Raw genomic sequence first — 25,749 nt, forward strand, 5'->3', positions numbered from 1 at the left:
TTGGGTTATTTTTTTTATCAGACATGTAGCAGTATAAACTCTGGCCCAAATTTATGAAGAAAAATTACTTATTTGTAAAAAATTTTAATAGAAATGAAGAAAAAAAAATTGGATTTTTGTACTCACCATAAAATCCTTTTCTCTGAAGTTCATTGACGGACACAGCTCCAGTAATCTTGACCGTAGGATTATTACACCACCTTATGGGGAGGACTAGGCAGAGCATGTAATACATGTGAAAAACACAGAACGTTATAGTTCCGCCCGGGGGCGGTCCCTCTGGAAATATCCCCTCAACCTGCTTCTTGCAGCTCAGTATGTCAACAAGCAGTATAACGTAAATCAATAGGAGGGGAGGGTATTGTGTCCATCAATGAACTTCAGAGAAAAGGATTTTACGAGTTCAAAAATCATATTTTCTCTTTTGTTCATTGACAGACACAGCTCCAGTAATCTTGAACGTAAGTACGTCCCCAAAAGGTGTCATAACGTGGGGTGGGAACAGCAATAAAACTTCACCCACAACCAACGGTGCTCCCTAACAGGAGAGTCACCATCTTAACTATCCGCATCAGAACTTGCGGTCAACAAATGCAACAGTGCATTAATACTCAAAAGTAACTGTTTCTTTAAAACAGAGGAAAGCATGCAGAATTGCAACATTACACAGCCGACTGCAAAACTTTGCAGCCAAAGCATGCATCCGAAGATGCACTTACATCCACTTTGTAGAATTTGGTAAAAGTGTGAACGGACGACCAAGTCGCCGCCTTAAACACCTGGGAGACAGACGCTTGATGTCAGAAAGCCCAAGAGGTTCCAATTAGCCTGGTGGAATGGACCGTGACAGGTAAGGGGGGCATCTGCCCCTTCAAGGTGTAGGCCTGGACCACAATCTGTCTGATCCACCTGGAAATGGTGGCCGACGATGCCGCCATACCTTTTCTCAGACCAGCTACCGAAACTAACAAAGTGTCTGACTTCTGAAAGGGAGCCATGGCTGACAAATATACCCTTAGGGCCCAGACCACATCCAGGGAATGAAGGGCCACCTCCTTAGGATGTGTCGGTTTAGGACACAGATGGTAACACAAAGTCTTCATTGATCTGAAACGCCGAAACCACCTTCGGCAGAAAAGGTTGTGGACACAACACCACCTTATCCTTATGGATAGGGAGACTTGCAAGACAAGGCTGCCAGTTCCGAAACCCTCCTGGCCGATGTGATGGCCACTAGGAAGACCACCTTCTGAAAAAGAGTCAACAAGGGAATTTCCCTGATGTTCTCAAATGGCGGTTTCTGAAGCACCCACAGCACTAGGTTCAGATCCCACGGGTGCAAAGGTGGACGCACCGGAGGGACTACATGCCGGACCCCTTGAATAAAAGTGCTCACTAGACAGTGGGACGGCAGGGGTCATTGGAAAAAAGCAGCCCAAGCCGATATTTGTCCCTTAAATGGTGCTTAAAGCCAATTTCTGGTCTTTCGCCATATACTCCTTTAATTCAGAGGCGGAAGCTAGTCTCAGGAGGAGACTGTCTCGGTAAACCTACAATTGCGATCCCGCGTTGTTGTAACAAAGCCAAAATTGGAGCCAATACCTTGGTAAAGACTCGGGTGCTGATGCCAAGCCAAAAGGGAGCACCACAAACTGGTAGTGGGCTTCTGCATATCGCAGAAACCTCTGATGCCTGAGGCATATGGGTATGTGCAGGTACACATCCTGGATGTCCAAAGATGCCAGGGAGTCCCATTGATGGAGTGCAGCGACTACTGAGCGAACTGATTCCATTCTGAACCTCTACTTTTACAAAGTAATTGAGGGCTTTTAGGTCCAAAATTGGACGTACCCTTTCCTTTTTGGGGACTACAAACAGATTTGAGTAGAACCCCTGGAAACGTTCCAAAATGCTCCGAACAGGTACTATCACCCCGCGACTCAGCAGGTCCCTTACCACCCCCAATAGGGCCTCCCGGCGAGCCGGGAGTATGGGTATGCTGGAGGGGAAGAATCTGTTTTGTGGCCAAGAGAGGAACTCTATTTTGTAGCCTGAGGAAATCAGATCGCAGACCCACAAGTCGGACAGCTGAGAGACCCACCGGGCTGCAAACTCCCAAAGGCGACCCTCCACCCGTGTTTTGCGGGTGGGGGCAAACCTTCATGCGGTAGCACTTTTGCTCGCAGGCTTGTTAGGCTTGAGGTTCCAGGGATGCTTTTGTCCTTCAGAGGTCGTCCTGTCGGGCTGGGGACTCTTAGCCGAAGCCCCGGACGGATGAAAAAGGCATTTGTGAGCGCATGGCTCCTTAAGTCTTCCTGGCCTGTGGGAGTAGTGTACTCTATGCCACCTGTGGCATTTTTAATGTCATCTAATGAGGCTCCAAAGAGCCGCTCACCAAGGAAGGGTAGATCCGTCAGGGCTTTCTTAGATGCCTGGTCAGCCAACCAGCATTTTAGCCAAATCAGCACCACTGCTGACACTGAAGCCCTGGATAATAGAGGGAGGGTATACGGGGGTGCATCACAAATGTACTTAAGGCCTTACACTAATTGGTCTGCTAGTTCCACACAGACAGGAGAAGCCTGTTGCTCCCCCAATTCGCGGTGCAAGTTTTGCCAACTTAGTAAGTGTCTGAGACACAAGTGCGGGTGCCAGTACTGGTCGCATTGCTGACCCCACAAACGTAAACAGGGAACCAGCCACTGCCTCGGCCTTCCTGTCCGTGGGGTCCTTAAAGGTAGGAGTCCCCTCTACCGGGATCATGGTTACTTTGTTTAACCTGGATACTGGGGTGTCCACGACCAGAGGAGCCGACCACTTTTTGAGAAGGGTCTGCTCAAAGGGGTAACGCACCGCCATGTATTTGGGGACTGAAAAGGTCTGTTGCGGTCAACTCCATTCCTTGTATATGAACTTATCTAAATAAGTCAGATACGGGAACACTTTAGGTGTGCGGGCTTGATTACGGGATCCAAAAGGTACCGCTACATCAGCAGAGAGAGCTGCTGGCTCCTAAATTTTCAGGGTATCACGCACAGCTGTGATAGGTGCTCCAACAAGCGCTTTATCGTCTGAAATGACAAAACAAGGGTCACCAGCCTCAGCAAGGCCGAGTGGGGGGGGGGGGGTATTGGGGGCAGGGGCCCTGCACTGTCTGTAGGCAACTGGTTGCAATTGCCTGAATTTCGGGGGAAGAAACACCAGTTTCTGAAGCCATGCTGACCCTACCCTTTCTGCCACCTGTTGGGGACTTAGGACAGTGATGGTCCCGCCCTCCTAACTACTGCTGGCTGAGGGACTCCTCCCACAGGACTCACCACCCTGACCAAGTTATGTGCCTGTGTCCTGTGTCAGCTACCAGATGTATAAGAGACCAAACCGCGCTGTGCTGAGCTGTTCTGAATAGCGCTGAAGCTGAAAAACGTGTTGAGGCTTAAACAAAATGGCTGCCGAGCGTCCAGTATAAAGGACATAATCACAGGGAAAATGGCCGCCAGACTACAGGAAAATGGAGACAGAGCCTGCTGCTCCCTTGTCACACCAAAAATGGCCGCCGAGCACTGTATGCAATGAAGAACAGTGGGGAAAAAAAACAGGCAAAAAAATGGAGGGAAAACCACGCTACAGCGATCAGCAGACACAGCCTCCAGACACCTGAGGGGAGAGACCTACACACAATCCAGGGCACAGCTATTCAGCGCAGGCCCCCCCCCCCAGGAAGTCCCTGTTGATGGCACACACACCGCTCAGCAGCCCATGCAGCATCCACCACAGGGAAGGGGGAGGGAACATAGGGACAGGGAGAGAAGAGAAGGAGGTGAGGGACCCCCGAATCGACATCTCAGGGAATGCCCAGCTGCTCAGCCCCACCGACGCAGTTAGAACTGTTCTTACCAGTCCTGAAGAGCTGGGAGACATTCCATCACAGACCCACTCTCCGATCAGTACGGGGTGGCTGCTGGCCCGGCATACTGTGACGCAGACATCAGTAGCCTGGTCATATGTGTGTCCCGGGGCATTCCGCCCACCGGCCACCCCTGGAGCTGGGGGCATATCGTGGCAGACCCAGCACGGAGCTCTGGTCTGCACACACTCGCTGGCAAGGCTGGGGAGAATACAAGGGTAAGGATATCCAGCCTGTCACCCAGCCAGCTGTTGATAACACATTACAGGATCTTTAATCTTGCGCAAAAAGCAAAACTTCTGCAGAAAAATCCACGGACCGATAGGCCTCGAGGGTTCCTAGGTCCTTCTCCTTCACTAGGCAGAAAAAAACTGAGGCTGCAGTAGCAGGCTGAGGGGTTGTTACCCAAGGGACCCCCCCTTGGGCGGAACTAGAAAGTTCTAGTTTTATTATAACATTTTAACATGTTCTGCCTAGTCCTCTCCTGAACATGGAGTAACAATCCGATGGTCTAAGAAAGGAGTTCTGTCAGTCGGTGAACGCAAGAGAAAAATCTGTTTAGCGGACAAGTAAGAAACTCTATCTTGTACTCTATCATAAACCAGTTCGCAGACCCACTGGTTGGAAAATAGAGAGGTCCATCGGGCTGCAAACTCCCGAAGATGACTCTCGGGTGGGGGCAAACCTTCATGAGGTAACAGATTTGCTTGCCAGCTTATTTGGCTTGCGAAACCAGGGACGCTTTTGTCCCTCAGCAGGCACCTTGTCGGACTGAGAACGTTTACCTGCCAAAAATGGGCGGATAAAATATCCACTTCTGAGCAAGGAGGACCCTTGTCTACAGCGTGGCTCCTTCCTTTTTCTGGACTGTAAAAGTAAGGTGCTATTACCCCCAGTAACATTCTTAATAATATCCTCCAGCGAGGCTCCAAATAGCCTTTCTCCCTGGAAGGGCAAATCGGCAAATCCACCAGTGCTTTCTTAGATGCCTGGTCCCCAGACCAGCATTTCAGCCAAATCAGGCGATGTATCACTACTGCTCATACTGAGGCTCTAGAGAGCAAGGGGGGCGTATCTAAGGCCGCATCACAGACATACTTAAGGCCCTGCACCAACACGTCCGCCAGCTCCACGCAGACCAGGGAAGCCTGTTGCTTCTCCAACTAACGGTGCAACAATTTTGCCCATTCAGTAAGCCTCTGTGACACCAGGGCTGTGGCTAAAACTGGCCACAATGCTGACACCATCATGGTAAATATGGACCGGGCAATCACCTTGGTCCTTCTGTCGGCAGGGTCCTTGAAAGCAGGAGTCCCTTCCACCGGAATCATGGTTACCTTATTTAACCTGGATACTAGAGGGACAACAATCCCAGATGTCCATTTTTTCAGGAGACTCTCCTCAAAAGGGTAACGCACCGCCATGCGTTTCGGGACTGAAAAGGCCCACTGCAGTTTTACCCACTCCTTGTAATTATCAAAATAAGTTGGGTAATGAAACACCTTAGCCGTGCAGGCCAGCTTGTGGGACCTGAAAGGGAATGATACCTCTGTAGCTGCCATATCCTCCATTCTTAGGGTATCCAGCACCGCTGTAATAAATTCTCCTACAAGCACCTTTTCCTACGCCGACTCTGACTAGGAATCAATTCTCACTGTCCAAAGGGTCCTGGTCTGCATCCTCTGATACATCAGAACAGGGGCCGCCTGTCACAGCGTGGCCAGAGTCTGAATCAGAGCTTTCCCCAGAACACAAAGGTGGGTGGGGCGTTTAACCACCCTTGCGCCCGCACACCACTTCTACCCTGGCAACAAAGGCCTCCAGGACCGCCGACAGAGGGTCTATAGGCATTGTAGGTGCAGGGGAATGTCTGGGGAAGAAGAGTCAGCTTCTGATGCCATGCTGACCCACACTCGCCTGTCACCACTTAGGGACCTAAGGCAAGTCACACAAAATGTCCACCCTCCTAGCTGCCACAGACTGAGGGGCCCCCCGCAGGACTCACCACCCTGACCCAGGTACTGCACTGTGCTGCTTCTGTCCACTCTCCCCTGTGTCATCCCCGAGGTGTCTATGTGGAAAGCACGCTGTTCTAGAAGGAAACAAGCACCCAGAGCTAGAGGTAAAACAATCTGAGGCTACTAGAAAATGGCCACCGGTCACCTCAGCAAAACCATCTGAGGGTGCCAAAAAAATGGCTGCCGAACTACTAGAAAATTTCTGAAAGACAAGACTGTCTGTGGCTACAAAAAAATGGACATGGAGCGAGCGGCGGCCTCCTCACATGTCTGACACAGCACAAACACCCCATCGTGGCCCAGAAACAGGGAAGAGGACGAGCGGACCCCCAACAGCCAGCGCAGCCCCCTGCCAGGACCCAGAGCCGCCCTCCCCCCAGGACCCCCCTGGCCAGGTACGTGCACCGCACCCCCATGTTCCCAGTCAGCAGCGGGGAGGAGGGAAGGGACAGGGAGAGGAGTGAAACCTAGTCGACCTCCCAGGGAATGCCCAGCTGCTCCATCCTGCTGAGACAGGTGGAACTATTACCCCTCCTGCAGGTACTGCTGGACGCATTCCAGACAGACCCATCACCCGAGCAGTACAGGGTGGCTGCCGGTCATAGCACACTGTGACACAGACAGCAGTAGCCCGCTCACCGGCCATCCCTGGATTAGACGGGGCATGCTGTGGCTGACCCAGCGCATAGCTAGGGAATGCGCACACTCGATGGCCAGGCTGGGGAGACTACAAAGGATCTATATTATCCAGCCTGTCACCCAGCCTGGCTGTTGATTGAAGATCACAAGAATCAAAAACAGAAAAAAATAAACATTCCCAGGACCAATGGTCCCACTGGGAGCCAGGTCCTTCTCCACTAGGCAGAAAAAAACTGAGCTGCTGGATGCAGTGTGAGGGGTTATAGCCAGTAGGACTGCCCCCTCGGAGCGGTACTGTGCAAGTGTTGTTTTTTACACTTTCTGCCTTGTCCTCTCCTAAAGGGGCAATATAACCCTAAGGTCAAGAAAAGCTGCTGTGTCCGTCACTGAACAATAGAGAAATTCATTTTTTTTTTTACAAAATTTTCGGTCTTTTTTCATTTATAGCACAGAAAATCAAAAACCCAGAGGTGATTAAATACCACCAACAGAAAGCTCTATTTGTGGGAAAAAAAGGACGAAAATTTGATATGGGTACAGTGTTGCATGACTGAGTAATTGTCATTCAAAATGTGACAGCACTGAAATCTGAAAATTGGTCTGGTTAGGAAGGGGGTTTAAGTGCTCAGTTGTTAAGTGGTTAATCGCATCTTCAAAGAAGAAAACGCATTAGGTCCCCATTTCTACCGCCCAGGACCTTCAAACAGAGGAACTCTGGGAAAGGGGAGAAGAATCCCCCTCAGGGGACCCGGAACAGACTGATGACTCCTCTTCTGAGGAATCAAGTGGGGAAGAACCCTCTTCATCTTCACAGGCTGAGAATTTCTGGTGCATTCTCCTACTGAAATGGTCCGCTCCACATTTACAGTAAGTTACCTGTAACTGAGTTGGTTGAAAAAACCCACCTCTTCTTTGGGTTCACTGAAGCCTCCTCAAGCTGTGCCTCCTTTTTTTTTTTCTTCAGCTGATTGGCTAAACAGATTTCCCCATTCACGCATTTCAGGTTGATAGGAATATTCTCCCCACTGTGTCTTTGTATTCTGACAGTGGGACTCCATGTGCCTTCAGAATGCATTGATCAGCACTGCAGCCCATTGGCTGCATGTGCTGATTGAATGCTGAACAGAGGGCTGAACAGAGGGCTACATGCGGATTGAAACTTATCCGGTTTCTGTGGAAATGGCAGAATTTCGATCAATTTAGGGACAGCTTAACTTTCTCCTTAGAAAAACGATGTGGGGGGGGGGGGGGGGGGGGATACTCTTTTGTTCTGGGCCAATGTCATATGACATCACCCAGTCTTGCCATGATTGCACGACCACAGGAGCACACAGAACCGAGATCATGGGCGAGCTATGTCCCTGGTACACGACGCAACCCCAATCCCAGTAGGCTCTTTACCCGTGTGATCAGCTTTGTCCAATTACAGCTGATCACATGTAAACAATGAGATACCGTTTATTGTCTCTCCGCGCCTCACACAGAGTGTGAGGCAAGGAGAGCCAATCAGCAGCATCTCCTCACAGGGGAGATCTGTACAGGAAATCATGGCCCTAACAGTGCTCATCCGTGATGCTAACCTGTGCCCATAAGTGACACCAATCTGTACACATCATTGAAGCCAATCTGTGTCCATCAGTGAGGCCAATCTGTGCTGCCTTCCAGTGCCGCCTGTCCGTGCCATCTATCAGTGCCCATCAGTGCCTCATCAGTGCTACCCCATCAGTGCAGCCTCGACAGCGCACATCAGTGAAGGAGAAAAATTACTTATTTACAAAAAATATTTTTTCAATATTTTCTGCCTTTTTTCGTTTTTTTGGGCAAAAAATTAAAAACTCTGCAGTGATTAAATACCACCAGAAGAAAGTTTTATTTGTGGCAGAAAAATGATAAAACAAAATAATTTAGGTACAGAGTTGCATGACTGTGCAATTGTCAGTGTGATAGTGTTGAAAGCTGAAAATTGGCCTGTGCAGGAAGGGGGTGAAATTGCCCAATTATGGAAGTGGTTAAGAAAGACCTGTATTAGGATATATCCAAAATTGGATCAAAATACTGTGAGCCAATGAAAAGCTTCAGAGGTAGCTGAATTGACTTTTGGACATTTTCTGCCAGGTCTAAAAGGAATGCTTGTTTCAGAAGAGTCTTATCTAGATAGTCTGACCTGAGAGCCCTAAGCCCCTGTACACATGTTCGGAGATTTCCACAACCAAATCCGTCGGATTTTGTCCGTCAGATTTAGTCTGACGGATTGTGTCTGAAACTGTTGCATACACACGGTTGGACTAAGTTGTCGAAAAATCCGATCTTTCAGAACGTGATGACGTAATTTCGTTACGATGGGACTAGATTCAGGCTAGTAGCCAATAGCTTTGATGTAGGAATTTGATTTGAGCATGCGTGGCACTTGGTCCGATCAAAATTCTCTACACATGATCGGATTACATCCGACCGGCCCAGTTGGTCGGGAAATATTTCCAACATGTTGGAAAATTGGGTCCGACGGAGATTCGGACGGAATCAGTCCGATGCATACCACACACAGTTGGATTATCTGACGACACGGTCCGATAAGACGCATTCCGACGGATTCTCCGACCGTGTGTATGCGGCATAAGAAGCTGGGAAAGTGGCAGGAGTTTTGAAAACATCTTGGGTGAAGTTTTTATACAATGGACCAGATCTGTAGAATATCTTAAACCTGTGCTGGTATTGGCAGGAAATGTTTTCACGGGACAAGAGGTGGTATAGGTCCTTTGAAATCCTGAAAGTCTTTGGACAGTTTTTAGGGTTATTAGATAGAAGGTGAGTAAGGAAGTAGAGTTTCATCTGCAGGTATAAGCCCATTAACTATGATCATGTGTTTGAATAAGTTGTCTGTGTCTTTCACTGTATGATTAATATACTTTATTTATAATCATTAATTGCATTACAGTACTACTTTTTGTGTCTCTGAAAACTTTTGGACACTAAAAAATGTTTTTAAAAATAAACAAAGCAAACAACCAACCTGCGAAATATAATATTGTAGAAATGGAAGCAAGTAGGTGATGTAGGAGGCAACTCGTTTGTTAAAGTAATTGTAATCTTCACATTCTCCCCATTACGGGTTTGGCTGCAGACTTCATTAACCTAAAACAAGAACTACTGTCAATTACAATCCATATGGTGTTTATTCATAGTAAAGCGAACATGAAAACACTTTTCATCCTATAAATTAAAGTTGAATTTTAGCCAAAAATGTCCTGCTAGATCACTACATGTAAAACATTAAAAAAAGGTGTCTATACTGTTTAAAATCCAGAAATGCACACTGGAGATTTACAGCACACACTGATTTTGGTAGCATAATTAGTAATGTATGTTCCTTGCTAAAGAACATTATTTTTATCAAGTTGTTATGGGTAAAGTTCCGCTTTAACGAATTCAGTTCTGGAAGGTTTGTCCGAATTCCTGAATAGGCCATTATTTGCGATATGGCACTGTGTTGCTTTAACTGACAATTACGCGGTCATGCAATGCTGTACCCCAAAAAAAAAATTCAAGCTTTCGGTGGTATTTGATCACATTTTTTTTATTTTTTACTTTCTGCTATAAAATAAACCCCAAAAAAAAAAAAATTCAAAATCGAATTAATCAATTAAGGCCAATATGTATTCTGCTACATGTTTTTGGTAAAAAAAAAAATCCCAATAAGTGTATATTGATTGGTTTGTGCAAAAGATATAGCGTCTGCAAACTATATGATTAATGGACTTTATATTATTTTGCCTAGTAATAGATTATTAGCGGGACTGCAACATTGTGGCAGACAAATCTGACACCAATGCCCCGTACACACGAGAGGAATTAAGTCTGACAGACCTCCAAAGGAGTTCCGCCGGAGTTCCGCTGGAGTTCCGACGGAGTTCTGGCGGACTTTTCGACCGAACGGACTTGACCACACACCATCACACCAAACTCCGACGGAGTCGAACGTGATGACGTACGACTGGATTCGACGTAGGAAGTTCATAGACAGTAGCCAATAGCTGCCCTAGCGTCGGTTTTAGTCCGTCGGAGTAGCACACACACGAGCGGATTTTTCAAAGGGGACCGGGTCCGGCGGAGTTCCGTCGGGAAAATTTAAAGCATGCTTCATTTCTAAAGTCCGTCAGACTTTAGCTTCGCTAAAGTCCGTTGCAGCCCACACACGATCGGATAGTCCGCCGGACTCAGTCCGTCGGAGTTTGGATGTCGAAAAGTCCGCTCGTGTGTACGGGGCATAAAGTCTAGGTTCACACTTGTTGCAAATAGACATCACGTGATTCGCACCAGCACTGTCATTCCGATCACATGCAATGTCTGTGCAATGCGAGTTCAGCCATACAGTTGTGTTCACAATGCAGGCACTCCACCCACCCTCCCCACCCCCCGCACTGAAATCGTATAGCATGGGTGTCTTCCCTTAATTCCTTTCTGAAATCAAAGTTTGCACTGTACGCCCATTTGCCTGTCCATGCCATTCTGCCGACGTAAATGTTTGTGCAGCGGTCGGCAAGTGGTTAACTTGTAAACACCACATCTAAAAAAGAGGTCCGGTCCTTAAGTGGTTAAACACCACTTTTACCTACAGGTAAGCCTATAATAAGATATTTCCAGTACCCACAGGTAAGCCTATAATAAGGCTTACCTGTGGGTACTGGAAATATCTCCTAAACATGCACGGTTTAGGACAGGGGTGCCCAACCTTTTGAAGAGCGAGGGCCACTTAAACGACTTGGTAACCAGTCGTAGGCCACAATGAGGGGAGCGAGTGGATGGCATGTCTGTGTCCACACTGCATTTGGAGGGCGGACACGGATGCAGCCCATGATACTTTTTAGAGGAGGTAGAGCACAAGTCAGTTTATGTTTGCCACTACTTAGAGGTGAATGGAGGGTCCAGTTGTTAGGAATGTCGGACTGACCGTGTGAAAGGGGTCCAAGGCTGCTTTCACACTGATGCGCTGCAGTTTACCCGCACCACGCGTGCAACGCAGTGTACCTTTGGCTTTCCTGCAGTTTGCAATAGACTTCTATTATATTCTGTAGGTTTGGTGCTCTTTCAGAAAGCTCACCAAACTCACAGGCAATAAAAAAAAAAGTCTATGGCTCTGTGCAGGTAACCTGCAGGTAAATTGCTCTGCACCTGCGGATCAGTTTGAAAGCAGCCCAGTAACCACTGTAGAAAAGATATGCCCATATATACACTGTGATTTTAGTAATAAACTGACCATTAATAACAATATTCATTCTATTCTGTCCCAGAGCAGGAGGTCGCGGGCCACATCAGAGGGCTCCGTGGCCCCCGGGCCACTGGTTGGGCGCCCCTGGTTTAGGAGATATTTACCATATACACTTGCGCCGACTTTATCGGTGCATTTACACTAAAGTGCACGATCGTGCCAATTCTATAGGGCCCGTGCTGTGACCATGCGCATGCACGAAAGTGACGTCACGCGACTTTGGCCAGTCACAGAGCTGGGGTCCATGGCCCCGGAAGGAAGGTGGGCGAAGATGGACGGGCCCACCAGCGGGGACAGCATGGGCTTTGTTTGTGTATATTAGCCCATTATGCTTTTACTTTGCAGGGGAATAAAGAGGAACTAAAACAAAACCCATCAGGGTTTACACCCTCTTAAAGCGATGTTCCAGCTGCAAACTTTAAAAAGTCAGCAGCTACAAAAACAGTAGCTGCTGACTTTTAATAAGGATGCTTACCTGTCAAGGTAGCCCACGATGAACCCCCCCCCCCCCCCCCCTCGAGGCCAATCCGTCCATCAGATCGAGTGCCCGCTGCCATTTTAAGTAGAGGAAACCGGGGACGTGGCCAGGATGGCGGAGTGAACGGATGTGCTAGCTGAGCTCTCCTGGAGTATGATCCGAATATACATCCGTATCTGACTTTTAGGACTACCTGGTGGACTCAGAGGCCTCTAGATGCCTTCCAGGACCCCGGGGACCCAGAAGAGGGACAAGAAGAACAAGTTTCCTCTGTATATCCAGCCTGAAGCTAGCGCAGCCTCCTGTACAGAGGGAGAAGCTGTGCGCCACTGCAACATGGCGTTGCAAACAGACCACGAGGGGGAGCAGATGTCGGAGCCCCCAGGGTTGCCAGAGATTATGTCAGCGATTACCTCATGCCGCGCTGTGGTGACTGCCTGTCAATCCACACTGGCTTCGAAAATCGAGGGGGTCCAGCTGGATGTAGGTCTGGTCCGGCAAGACTTGGACAAGATACGGTGTAGGGTGTCTGAGACCAAGCGGCGGGTGGGAGAGACGGAGGATGCCGTTGTAGAACACTCGGCTTCTATACGCACGCTGCAAATGAACGTAAAGGCACTTGAGTACAGGGCCGAGGATGCGGAGAACCGGAGCAGGAGGAACATCCTCTGCATTGTTGGTTTGCCCGAAGAGGCTGAAGGACGCTCTCCTGCCCGGTTCGCGGAGGGCCTGCTGCGGTCCCTGCTGCCAGCGGCCCACCCTCTCTCCGTACTTTGCGGTGGAGAGGTTGCTAAACGTCCGTGACCGCGACGAGCTGCTCAGGGCCGCCCGTGCGGCAAAGGATCTTCCCTATGAGAATGGTAGACTTATGTTGTTTCCAGACTACACTATGGAGACCCAACGCCAACGCCGCTCCTTTGACGCAGTGAAAGCCGCCCTGCGGAGAAAGGGAATTAAATACAGTATCCTGTTCCCGGCCAAGCTTTGTGTGGTGGATGGCGAAACTGTGTTTTTTCACGAACCCTAAAGAGGCATCGGCGTGGTTGGAGACCCTTCCGTAGTGGATGGTAATGGATCCCTTCCAGGGTGGATGGACACGGGGACTGGTTGATACTGTTGTTATCGGTTGAGCCGGGTATCTTTAACTGTACATGGTGCAGTTCCTTGGATCCTTGGATCCTTTGCAAACGTTGTAGGAGCTGGCTGCCCTGTCTGTTATCCTGACTTAGCTGGCCATCCCCTGGGCTGCCCTTGGCTCCTTGGGGGGAGCAGCACGCACTAGGACAGATTCCCAGGCGGGCGGTGACCCCCCCCCCCAGCCATGGCTGTAGCCGAGGCGCTGGAACATATAGGATTTGGTTCAAGCTCCTGCCCCCTGCAATTTGCAATATACCTTTTGTGGTACTCCTACCTAAGTCAGTCACTGATTCAGCCGTATGGCTGCTACTTCACTCCACAAAGCTCTGGACATAAACTGTTTTGTTTTCTTTACCTAGCCCTGTTGGCATGGTGACTATGGAATGATGCCCCATTCCGGTTACACAACCCTAACCTAGGTTACTAGTTGCTGAGTGATGGGGGTTTTGGGTTATAGGTGCTCCTTGTTTTTTTTTTGGGGAGTCACGGGGGGTTAGCCGTTGCTACCTGCGTTTGTTATTTTAAAAAGTTTTTTTATTGTTTCACTGTAGTTGGGTCTTTGGGGGGAGGTGGTTAGTACATGCTCATTGGACCCGGGATCGGCTCGGATGGAGGGGGAATGGCGGCCTGCGGTTCCTGGGGTGGCGGCACGCTGGGCCGCCGCCCGCGGGGATGCCGCTGGGGGGACCCCTCGCACATTGCTAGGTTGAGTGCGCAATGGCACTGTGTTTAGTGGTGTCGTGGAAAGTGCGGGGGCTCAACTCGGCGGTTAAACGGTCACTGGTCCTTAATTATCTCCGCAGATTGCACCCGCAGGTGTGCTTTCTGCAGGAGACTCACCTAATGGGTTCCCGAGTGCTTAGTGTGAGGAGGGCGTGGATAGAAGCGCATTATCATGCCACGTACTCCAACTATGCAAGGGGAGTCAGTGTGCTGGTTCGCCGGGCGCTGCCTTTCCAGTTGTTGGATGTTAAGACTGATCCCGGAGGCAGGTATGTCCTTCTCCATGCTCTCCTCTCAGGGGTCCCTGTGGTGTTGGTGGGGATATACTTGCCTCCTCCGGCCGATAAAGGGGTGCTACATGAGCTAATGCAAAAGATCACGCTGTACAATGTAGACAATGTTCTTATCGCTGGTGACTTTAACATGGTGATGAATGGTGATATGGACAGGCTGCAGGCCTCGGCCCCTCAGTGGGACGATCTCTCCCGCTGGGCCTCGGTCTTTGGCCTGTCGGACCTTTGGCGCCATTTCCACCCCCCCCCCCCCCCCGATAGGGAGTTTACATGCTTGTCCACCACGCACCGGACTATGTCCCGGATTGACTTGGTTTTGCCTCCTCGAGCTTGCTCTGTAAGGTGATCTCTGCTGAGATCCTCTCGCGGGGCATCTCGAACCATTTTTCGGTGTCGGTGGAAATTCAGCTCACTCGGGGGGGAGTGGAGAGGATATGGCGCTTGTCCAGATTCTGGGTGATGGATCAGGAGATCCAAACGGAAATTCCTGAGGCTATGTGTACTTTCTGGCTTACTAATGTGGAATCGGCTAGCCCCCCAATTGTTTGGGACACATTTTAAAGCTTGGCTCAGAGGTGAATACATGACCCGAATATCTGTGCAGAAAAGGCAGGCTGGGCAGTCTCTGAGGGAGGCGGAGGAGCAGGCTAGGTTGAGGGAGGCTGAGCATGTGTGTCGCCCTGATCGGGCTCAGTAGGATGCCTGGCAGGAAACTCTAAGGCACCTTTCGTTAATTAGGGTAGATCTTACCCACAAACCCATGGTAGATAGTGCCCAACGGGTGTTTGAGTTCGGGGACAAAAATGGGAGGCTGCCTGCATGGTTGGCCAAGGGTCAAGGCAGCATGACCCATGTCGCATGGTGTGAGGGATCAGATGGGCAGACTCCTGACATCGCCTGCTGACATTGAGACGAGATTTCTTGAGTTCTATCAGGCTCTGTACTCCTCCAGGGCGACCTACGACGATTCTCACCTGTCTCAATATTTAGACCGGATCGAGCATCCTGTCTTGGATCCGCAAAAAATGTGCCGAGCTGGACAGAGATATCACCCTGGAGGAGGTGCAGGAGGCGTTGGGGTCTATGCAGTCAGGGAAAGCCCCGGGGCCTGATGGTATACCCATCGAATTTTACTCCGTGTATCAGGAATACTTAGCTCCTAGATTCACGCTTCTTGTACAAAAGTGCTTGGAATTGGATGCGCTTCTGGAGTCGCTGGCTGATGCGGTTGGGATATTGGTGCCCAAGTCTGGTAAGGACCAGGAGGAGTGTGCGTCTTACAGGCCCATCTCTTTGATCAATGCAGATGCTAAATTATTGGCAAAAATGTTAGCTCTTAGGCTGCGAAGAGTAATAGAAGATTTGGTGCATGTGGATCAAACCGGCTTTATGCCGGATAAGGGCACCGATGTCAATATCTGCTATTCCTGAACCTGACTGCTCTGCATGACAACAGGGGGACGAGAGTCATAGCCTCTCTGGATGCAGAGAAGGCTTTCAACTCCATAGAGTGTAGGGAACATCTGGAAGGTACTACAAAAATTTGGGTTGGGGCCCAAGTTCCTCCACTGGCTGAGTCTGCTGTATCGGACCCCGAGAGCACGGATTAGGATGAATGATTTCCTCATGGGGGCTTTTCTCCTCCAGAGGGGTACCCAACAGGGCTGCCCGCTGTCTCCTTGCCTATTTGCTTTGGAGCCGTTGGCCGTGCTGGTTAGTGAGTCCGAGCGAATTGTCGGACTCAGGGTGGGCCCTCTGGCGGAGAAAATCTCCCTGTATGCGGATGATGTCCTGCTGTATTTGAAGGATGCGGCGTCATCATTACAAGCTGCCCTTGAGTTATTTGATGAGTTTGGCAGGTTCTCGGGGATTTGATTTAATTGGTCCAAATCCGTGCTCTTCCCACTGGATGCGCAGGCCACGAATTCTGCAACTCAGTCGGCGCTGAGGTGGGTTGAGGAGTTTACTTATCTGGGTATTAGAGTAACGAGGGACCTCCAATCGTTTCAACAATTAAATCTCCTCCCCATTGTGGCACAAATGAAGGACCACTGCTCCAAGTGGACTAATCTCCCCTTAAATTTATTGGGACGCATTAGCATTATTAAAATTATTTATTTGCCTACATTTCTTCACATTTTCCGGAATTGTCCGGTGCGGTTGCCCCGGGCTTTTTTCAGGGAGCTGGAGGGATGCCTTGGAGGCTTCTTATGGCCGGGCTCTACCCTTCGGATGGCCAGGGCTAACCTTCAGCTGCCGGCCGGGGGGATTGGCGCTGCCTAATATGCTGGTGTATTATTAGGCGGCCATGTTGGTGACCGTACGGTGGTGGCTCGAACGGTCCAGGACAAACGCGGCAGTTTGCCTGGAGGTTGCGATAATTGGTTCCCTTATGGAATTAAGAAATTTGGTGCATCGTGGATCCTCACGTCGCCCTGCCCTGCCGAGCCCCACCAAAGTTACGGTACAGATCTGGGAGGCGGCTAGGAAGCGTCTCTTGGTCCCTAATAGGTGACCCCCCCCCCCCGCTGTCCATTGTGGGGAAATCCGTACCTTCCCCACTTCAGGACTATCCCGGACCCGCAGCTGTGGGCCAGATATGGTGTTAGGATCTTGGGGGATGTGATATCCAATGGGACCCTTGTCCCATTCCGAGAACTAGCGGAGAAGCATGGCATGTCAGTGGGCATGCTCTTCAGGTACTGGCAGCTACGGCATGCCTTCAGGGCGCAGTTCCCAGAGCTGAACGGAGTGGGGTGGATGTACTGGAGGGCCTGCTGGATCAGGAGTCCTTAGCGAAGCCCCTCTCTGCATTGTATTCGGTGCTGATCAGTAGGCAGTCGCCTAGGATGGAAGCGTTATGGGAAAAGTGGAAGGGGGACGTCCCAACTTTGGATAAAGAGGCCTGGGAGGAATGCTTTGAGAGGAGTATCAGGGTTCTGATATCCTCTAGGGATAGGTTAATACAAACCAAATGTTTACATAGAGAGCACTTCACGCCTCAGAGACTGCACAGAATCTATCCGGATAGATGCCCAAAATGCCCAAGATGTCGGTCCCGAGGGTTCGCTTCTACACATGTTTTGGGAGTGCCCACGCATCTCGCAGTACTGGTCTGCTGTTATGGAATGTATTAATGAGCGTCTTCAGTTGAGCATCCCCCTGACAGCAAAGTGGGCTCTGTTGGCCATCCATGATGATGAACAGAGACCCAGGTACACCAAAATGCTGATCTCATTGCTGCTTTTCTATGCAAAAAAACAATTACTTATTAATTGGACCTCACCCCTCCCACCTACACGAAGAGCTTGGGAAAAGTCCATTGATGAAGTTCTGCCAATGTATAAATTGACATATGCCAGTAGGGGGTGCCCCCAGAAGTTTATGAAAGTGTGGCAACCTTGGGTAGGCCCACTGTAATGACTGGCTGGGAGTCTTTCTGTGTCCTGTTCCCCGGCGCATCGGGAAGATGTTGTGTGGTTTGTGCTGGCTGCCCTCCCCCTCTCTCCCCTCCCACCTCCCCCCCCCTTCCCTTCCTCCTACCCCCCCCCCCCCCCCTCCCTTTCTTCCATCTGGGTTGTATGGACCCTGTCGAAGCGTGATGGATGCATCTCTTGGAGTTCAATGAGTCTATGTACACTGCTCTGTTTAGGTTGCAAGATACTATGCTATTACTTGGATTTTGTACCATCTCATTCTAATAAAGACCAACTTTCTTGTTAAAAAAAAAAAAGTAAAGGAAACCGGCAGTGGAGCCTTCGGGCTTAACAGCCGGTTTTCCTACTGAGCATACGAGAGTCGTGTGGCACTTTCTGAACAGCTCCGTCATCTTATGGGACACACACACAGGTCCCAGAAGGCAGCGGGGGGCAGGAGGCAATGACGCACTAAGCCATGGCCGAGCTAGGACGGAAGTACATCATGAATTTAAGAAAAGGTAGGAAAGAAAAAATAGGATTTTTTGCACTCATCGTAAAATCCTTTTCTCTGTAATTCACCGACCGACACACCTCCTCTCTTAGCCATTGGGTTGTTACGCCACCTTTAAGAGAATACTAGGCATTACATGTTATGTAAAACACAGAACTTTCCATTTCCGCCCAAAGGGCGGTCCCTTAGGTAACAACCCTCCAGCCTGCCTAGCAGTTATCAGTATGTCAACAAGCAGTACAACGTAAACAGAAAAAAGGAGAGGCGGATGCTGTGTTAGTCGGTGAATTACAGAGAAAAGTATTTTACGGCGAGTACAAAAAAAATCATATTTTCTCTTATACTCACTGACCGACACAGCTCCTCTCTGTAACAAATGGGACGTCCCCAAGCAGTGCCAAACGAGGGGTGGGGAAAACAGCATAAAAACTTCATCCACCATGGCAAGTGGGAACTAGTGTAACTTTACCCACAAAAACAACAGTGCGTGGAAAAAAAACACCACAAAACCAGGGTACCCTCAGCAGGAGTGACTATCCACAACCGCACCAAAAACTGTGGAGAGTAATGCAACAGTGCATTAACTTAAAATACTGCATTTTTACCCAAAAAACAGGAAAAAGGAAAATATTGCAACTACACGGCCGCCTGCAAAATTTGGAGGCCAAAACAGGCATCAGCCGATGCACTGACATCTATCTTGTAGAACTTGGTAAACATGTGGACAGACGACCAGGTCGCCACTTTACACACTTAAGTGACAGACGCTTGGTGTCGAAAGGCCTAAGACATTCCGATTGCCCTTGTGGAGTGGGCCGTGACCAGACAGGGGGCAACCTGCCCCTTCAAGGCGTAGGTTTGTACTACAATCTGTCTGATCCACCTGGAAATTGTGACCGATGAGACCGCCATGCCTTTCTTTGGGTCAGCCATCGAAACAAACAGTGAGTCTGACTTCCGAAAAGGATCAGTGGCAGACAAATACACCTTTAGAGCCCGAACCACGCCAAGAGCGTGAAGGGCCACATCTTTAGGATGTGTCGGCTTAGGACACAGAGATGGTAACACAATATACTCATTGATGTGAAACGCCAAAACCACCTTCGGCAGAAAAGACGGTTGCAGATGCAACACCACCTTATCCTTGTGGATAACCAGATAGGGCGGCTTGCAGGAAAAGGCTACCAGTTCCGAAACCCTCCTGGCCGATGTAATGGCCACTAGAAAGACCATTTTCTGGGAAAGAGTCAACAGAGGGATCTCTCTGATATTTTGAAATGGCGGTTGTTGCAGCGCCGATAACACCGAGTTCAGATCCCACGGGGGTAACGGTGGACGCACCAGAGGGACTACGTCGCACCCCTTGAAAAAAAGGTACTCACCAGTGAGTGAGATGCTAGGGGTCATTGAAAAGACAGCCAAGGCTGATTTTTTTTCCTTTAATGGTGCCAACTTCTGGTCTACTTCTTGCTGAAGAAACAGCAGGATCCTGGATATAGAAAAGGAGCGCGGTTTCCATCCTTTCTCCTCACACATGGAGATGTATGCCTTCCAGGTACGATGATCAATCTTCCTAGAAGAGGATTCCCGTGCTCTCAACATAGTGGGGACCACCGAGTCCGACAGACCCCGATCCCTCAACACCTGGCTCTCAATAGCCATGCCGTTAAAACCTCCTCGACCATATGGGGAGGCATAGCCTGATCACTCTCAGCTCGAGCTGATTGATCGGCAATTTGGATTTCTCAGTCGACCAGAGGCCCTGAGCCGACTGATCCCCCATCATTCCACCCCAGCCGGATAGGCTGGCGTCCGTAGTGATCACTGTCCATTTTAGAGATAGGAACAACTTCCCGAACTGAATCACCGGGGACTTCAGCCACCAGATCAGTGAATCGCTGACTAACTGGCTCACCTGGATCTGACGATTCAAGGACAACGGAGATTTGTCCCATTTTGTCAAAATCTCCTTCTGCAGAACTCTGGTGTAGAATTGGGCATATGTTACTGCCTCGAAGGAGGCCACCATGAGTCCCAGGATTCGCATGAAGAAGCAAAGTGACGACCACTTGCAGTTCATTAACAGTTTTGATGAGAGTCTGCAGCTTGTCTGAAGGGAGAAAAACTCTTGCTTCCCTGGAGTCCAGCAACAAGCCTAGGTACTCCAAATGCTGGGTCGGTACTACCACTGACTTCTTTAGGTTTAACAGCCACACAAATTCTTGCAGGGTTTGCATGGTGATCGTCACATCCTCCTCTAACTCTGAGGCAGAAGATGCTCTCAGGAGGAGATCGTCTAGGTATCCCACGATCGCGATCCCATGTTGCCGCAGTAACGCCAAAACTGGAGACAATACCTTGGTAAAGACTGGGGGGCCGATGCAAAACCAAAAGGGAGAGCCACAAACTGATAGTGGGCTTCCCCGACTGCAAACTGCAGAAACTTTTGATGCCGGAGGCATATGGCTATGTGCAGTTACGCATCCTGGATGTCTAAGGACGTCAGGGAGTCCCCTTGATGGAGTGCAGGGACTACTGAGTGAACTCGTTCCATTCTCAACCTCTGCACTTTCACAAAGTGATTGCGGGCTTTTAGATCCAAGACTGGACGTACCCCTTAGTTCTTGGGAACTACAAATAGGTTTGAGTAGAACCCCTGGAAACGTTCCGATTTTGTAACAGGTACAACCACCCCGCGATTCAGCAGGTCCCTTACAGCCCCCAACAGGGCCTCCCGGCGGGCCGGGAGCACAGGAATGCTGGGGGTGCAGAATCTGTTTGGCGGCCAAGAGAGAAACTATCTTGTAGCCTGAGGAAATCAGATCGCAGACCCATTGGTCAGATAACCTAGAGGACCACCGGGCTGCAAACTCCCGAAGGCAACCCCCCCCCCCACCCAAGACATAGTTGGGGGCCAACCTTCATGTGGTAGCACTTTTATTCGCAGGCTTGTTAGGCTTGCGGTTCCAGGGACGTTTTTGTCCAACCGTGGTAGTCCTGTTGGGCAGGAGACGTTTTTCCGAAGCTCCGGGCGGACGAAAAAGACGGTTGTGAGCAGTAAAAGAGGGCCCTTGCCTACGGCGTGGCTCCTTAGCCTTCCTGGCCTGTGGGAGTAAGGTACTCTTACCACTGGTGCCATTTTTAATAATGTCACCCAAAGAGACTCCAAAGAGCCGGTCGCCAAGGGAAGATCCGTCAGGGCTTTTTTGGATGCCTGGTCAGCAGACCAGCATTTTAGCCAAATCAGGCGCCTCAGCACCACAGCTGACACTGAAGCCCTGGATAACAGAGGGAGAATATCCAGGGCCGTGTCACGGACGTACTCAAGGCCTTGCTCTAGTTGGTCTGCTAGTTCCACACAGACAGGAGAAGCCTGTTGCTCTCCCAATTTGCGGTTCAAACGTTTTGCCCACTCAGTGTCTGCGACACACATGCAGATGCCAGTACTGGTCGCACGGCCGACCCCACAACCATAAACAAGGAAGAAGCCACTGCCTCAGCCTTCCTGTCAGTGGGATTCTTAAATGCAGGAGTCCCCTCTACCGGGATCGTGGTTACTTTGTTTAACCTGGATACTGGGGGGTCTCCTCGAAGGGGAAACTCACCACCATGTATTTGGGGACCGAAAAGGTCCATTGTGGTCGAACCCCATTCCTTGTAAATGAACTTGTAAAAATAAGTCAGATACAGGAACACCTTAAGTGAACGGGCTGGCTTACGGGACCCAAAAGGGACCGCTACCTCAGCAGAGGGATCTGCTCACTCCTGAATCTTCAGGGTATCACAAGTGCTCCAAAAATCCATTTGTCGTGCACAGACCCGGACGGGGACTCATCCTCACTGCCCCAACGGTCCTGGTCAGCGTCATCTGAAATGACAGAGCAGGGGTCACCAGCCTCAGCAGGGCACGAGTCTGCGTCAGAGCTCTGCCCAGAGGACGGGGGGCATGGGGCGCTTTCTAGCACCTTTGCGCCCACGCACCGCCTCCATCTTGGCAACAAACTAATTGAGGACCACTGACAAGGTGTCCAAAAGCACTGCACATTCTGCAGGCGAACTGGTTGCAATTGCCTGGATTTCGGGGGAAGAAACACCAGTTTCTGAAGCCATGCTGACCCTACCCTGTCTGCCACTCGAAGGGGACTTAGGACAGTGACAGTTCCACCCTCCATACTGCTGCTGGCTGAGGGGCTCTTTCCTGCAGGACTCAGCACCCTGAAGGTTCTGCGCTATCCAGCAGGTAGTGCCTGTGGTCTGTAGGCTCCCAAGCGCAGAGGAATCAGCTTTGTGCTGATAGAGGCTGCTGCTAATGGCATTGAAACTGCTCTGCAATGTGCTCAGGTTCAAATAAATTGGCCGCCCAGCATCCAGTATAAGGACATAAAACACAGGGAAAATGCCCGCCAGAGCACAGGGGCACATGCTGCCGCTAGAGAACGCTGAATAAACGTGTTCAGGATTCCATCAAATGGCCACTGGCCTCCAGTATAAGGACAAATCACAGGGAAAATGGCCGCGCAAAGCCCAGGAGAGCATGCTTTCCCTTACCCACACCAAAGATGGGAGCAAATGCAAAAACCATGAGGGACAGAGAGAAACAATGGCAGTGAAACAGCGCTGCATAGGCCAGAGGTAAAGCCTCACAGGCACCTTCCAGGGGCATGAAAAACAGGACTCAGCTGCTCAGCCCCACCGAGACAGGGAGACCTGTACTTACCAGTCCTGAAAAGCTGGGAGACATTCCATTACAGACCCACTCTCTGATCAGTACAGGGTGGCTGCTAGCCCGGCACACTGTGACGCAGACATCAGTAGCCCGGTCATATGTGTGCCCCGGAGCATAAAAACTTACCGACCACCTCTGGAGCTTAGGTTTCGTCGTGGCCGGCCTAGCACAGAGCTACGACCTGCACACGCTCGATGGCCAGGCTGGGGAAACTACAAGGATAAGGGTATCCAGCCTGTCACCCAGCCGGCTGTTGATAGCAGATCACAGGATCTATCATCTTGCGCAAAAAGCCAAGCTTCTGCAGAAAAAAAGACGAACCGGTAGGCCCGTCGGGGGTCCTAGGTCCTTCTTCACTAGGCAAAATAAAACTGATGACTGCATGGAGGCTGGGGGGTTGTTACCTAAGGGACCGCCCCTCGGGCAGAACTGGAAAGTTTTGTGTTTTACATAACATGTAATGCCTAGTATTCGCCAAAAGGTGGCGTAACAACCCAATGGTTAAGAGGAGCTGTGTCGGTCGGTGAATATAAGAAAAAAATGGTTATCCAAAAGAGGTGGTCGTTCCTTTAAGACCAAGTTGTAAAAGTGGGTGGAACTCCTCTTTAAGAATTAAAAATGGCACCAATTCCCCCATTAACCACTTCCAGACTGCCCAGAGTGGATATACGTCGCTACTTTGACGTTAAATACCGGGGTTATGGCAGCAGATAGCTTCCATAACCCCGGTGGGCAGTCCACTTTAAAATAAAAGTGGTCTCCGCTGCGAATTCACCGCAAGATCACTTTTATCAGCCACACCCCTCCCCCTCCGCATCCTGGTTATCTCTGCCGCTTACCAGAGCGACTATCCGATCCTTTCCCCCGGTGGACAGGAAGTCGAGTCACTCTGTGCCATTGGATAACAGAAGCAACGCCAAACTTCCGCTCAATGGCCTTAAAGGGATTTTATTTTATTTTTTATTATTGCTTTTAAAGTGGTTGAAAACCCTTACAAACCACTTTGACCTACAGGTAAGCCTAGATTAAGGCTTACCTGTAGGTCAAAGAAATATCTCCTAACCCTATATGGTTTAGGAGATATTTGCCCAAAAACAGGCACTGCTGTCTACGGCGCATGCGCCGTAGACAGCGGCGCATGCGCCGTAGACAGCGGCGCGCAGGCGCACTGAGTGCGGCATTCTCAACGACGGATGCCTAGTAGTCCATTATGCTTTGCCTTTGCAGGGAATGAAAGAGGAAGTAAACTCATCAGGGTTTACTTCCTCTTTAAGTGTAAATGTGAGATCTAAAGTCTTTTTGACCCTAGATCTCACATTAAAGAGGTTGTAAACTCTCCCCCACAGCTTTGTCCTGTATAAATCAGTATAAAAAACCCTAATGAATACTGCTTGTAGATATCTCCTTACTTGCTTAGTATTGTTGTAATCCTTTTTGTTCTTTAGAATGAACTCACTGAGCATGCCCATATCTCCCCTGATTTACGGCGCACTCTCTATGTGCTTATCTATCTGTTATCAGGACTTCCTACGGCACACTACTGAACTCCCAAGAGGCTGCATAATCATTCAGAGCTACCTCCTACACCCCACGAGACCATGTGACATGACATGCAGTGTAAACTTGCCCATTACTGTAGTCTTATCAGCTGAAGCTGGTAAGACTGACAAAGGCAAACATTAGATATCGGCACAAGTAAATCAAGTCAGCTATGAACAGGGAAGCAGGGTTGCCATAGAAATGTTGGATTGAGAAGGAGGCTTGGTTAACAGTACAGGAAGTGCTCAGTGTAAGGGCGGAAATACACTCCACTGTAGACTCAGAAAACAATACTTAAGATGGCGCTGCCTAACCCCTATAAACAAGTTTTTTAAAGTTTCTTTAACCACTTAACAACCAGCCCATAGCCGAATGATGGCTACAGGGCAGTTGCTTAACTCTGGGAGGCAGTCATATGACGTTCTCCCAGAATTCCGCTCTCGCATGCCCCCTGGGGCACGCATTCGAGAGCATCCGTGACCGCCGGGTCCACAGGACCCAGCGCATCACGGATGATGGTAAACGGCCGCTCATCGTGGCTGTTTCCCGCGTGATCGCTCCGTCAAGTGACAGAGCGATAACTTGTAAACAAAACGGCGTCATGTTATGACGCCGATTCCTCCCTCCCCTCTCTGTACCGATTGGTACAGTGAGAGGGGAGAGATCGGTGTCATCAGCGCTGTGGGCTGGATCTGCAGTGCCCACAGAGCTGCTTACCGACAATTAACCCTACCAATACTCTGCAGTGCCCTGACAATACTCTGCAATACCCAGCAATGCCCTGCCAATGCTTTGCAATACCCAGCAATAATCTGCAATACCCAGAAATACTCTGCAATAGCCTGCAATACCCTGCCATAAACTGCCATACCCAGCAATACCCAGCCATACTCGGTGATACCCAGCCATACTCGGTGATACCCAGCCATACTCGGTGATACCCTGCAATACCCAGCCATATTCGATGATACCCAGCCATACTCTGTGATTTTCTGCAATACCCAGCCATACTCCGTGATACCCTGCAATACCCAGCCATACTCCGTGATACCCTGCAATACCCAGCCATACTCCGTGATACCCTGCAATACCCAGC

The 25,749-nt window shown here is 49.8% G+C and overlaps 1 protein-coding gene across 2 annotated transcripts in view; it reads right to left on the reverse strand.

Annotated features, from left to right (window-relative positions):
* Nucleotides 1-25,749, reverse strand: part of PIWIL1 (piwi like RNA-mediated gene silencing 1) — a 510,395-nt gene that overhangs the window by 358,491 nt on the left and 126,155 nt on the right. For both annotated transcript variants that reach the window (XM_077461809.1, XM_077461808.1), the window contains exon 6: nt 9,572-9,693. In XM_077461809.1, the coding sequence (XP_077317935.1) occupies nt 9,572-9,693 (122 nt within the window). The remainder of the gene's footprint in view (nt 1-9,571; nt 9,694-25,749) is intronic.

The sequence above is a fragment of the Lithobates pipiens genome, unplaced genomic scaffold (genome assembly GCF_037356315.1).
Source record: "Lithobates pipiens isolate NorthernLeopardFrog02 unplaced genomic scaffold, aLitPip1_a1.2 Scaffold_3, whole genome shotgun sequence".
Lineage (NCBI taxonomy): Eukaryota > Metazoa > Chordata > Amphibia > Anura > Ranidae > Lithobates > Lithobates pipiens.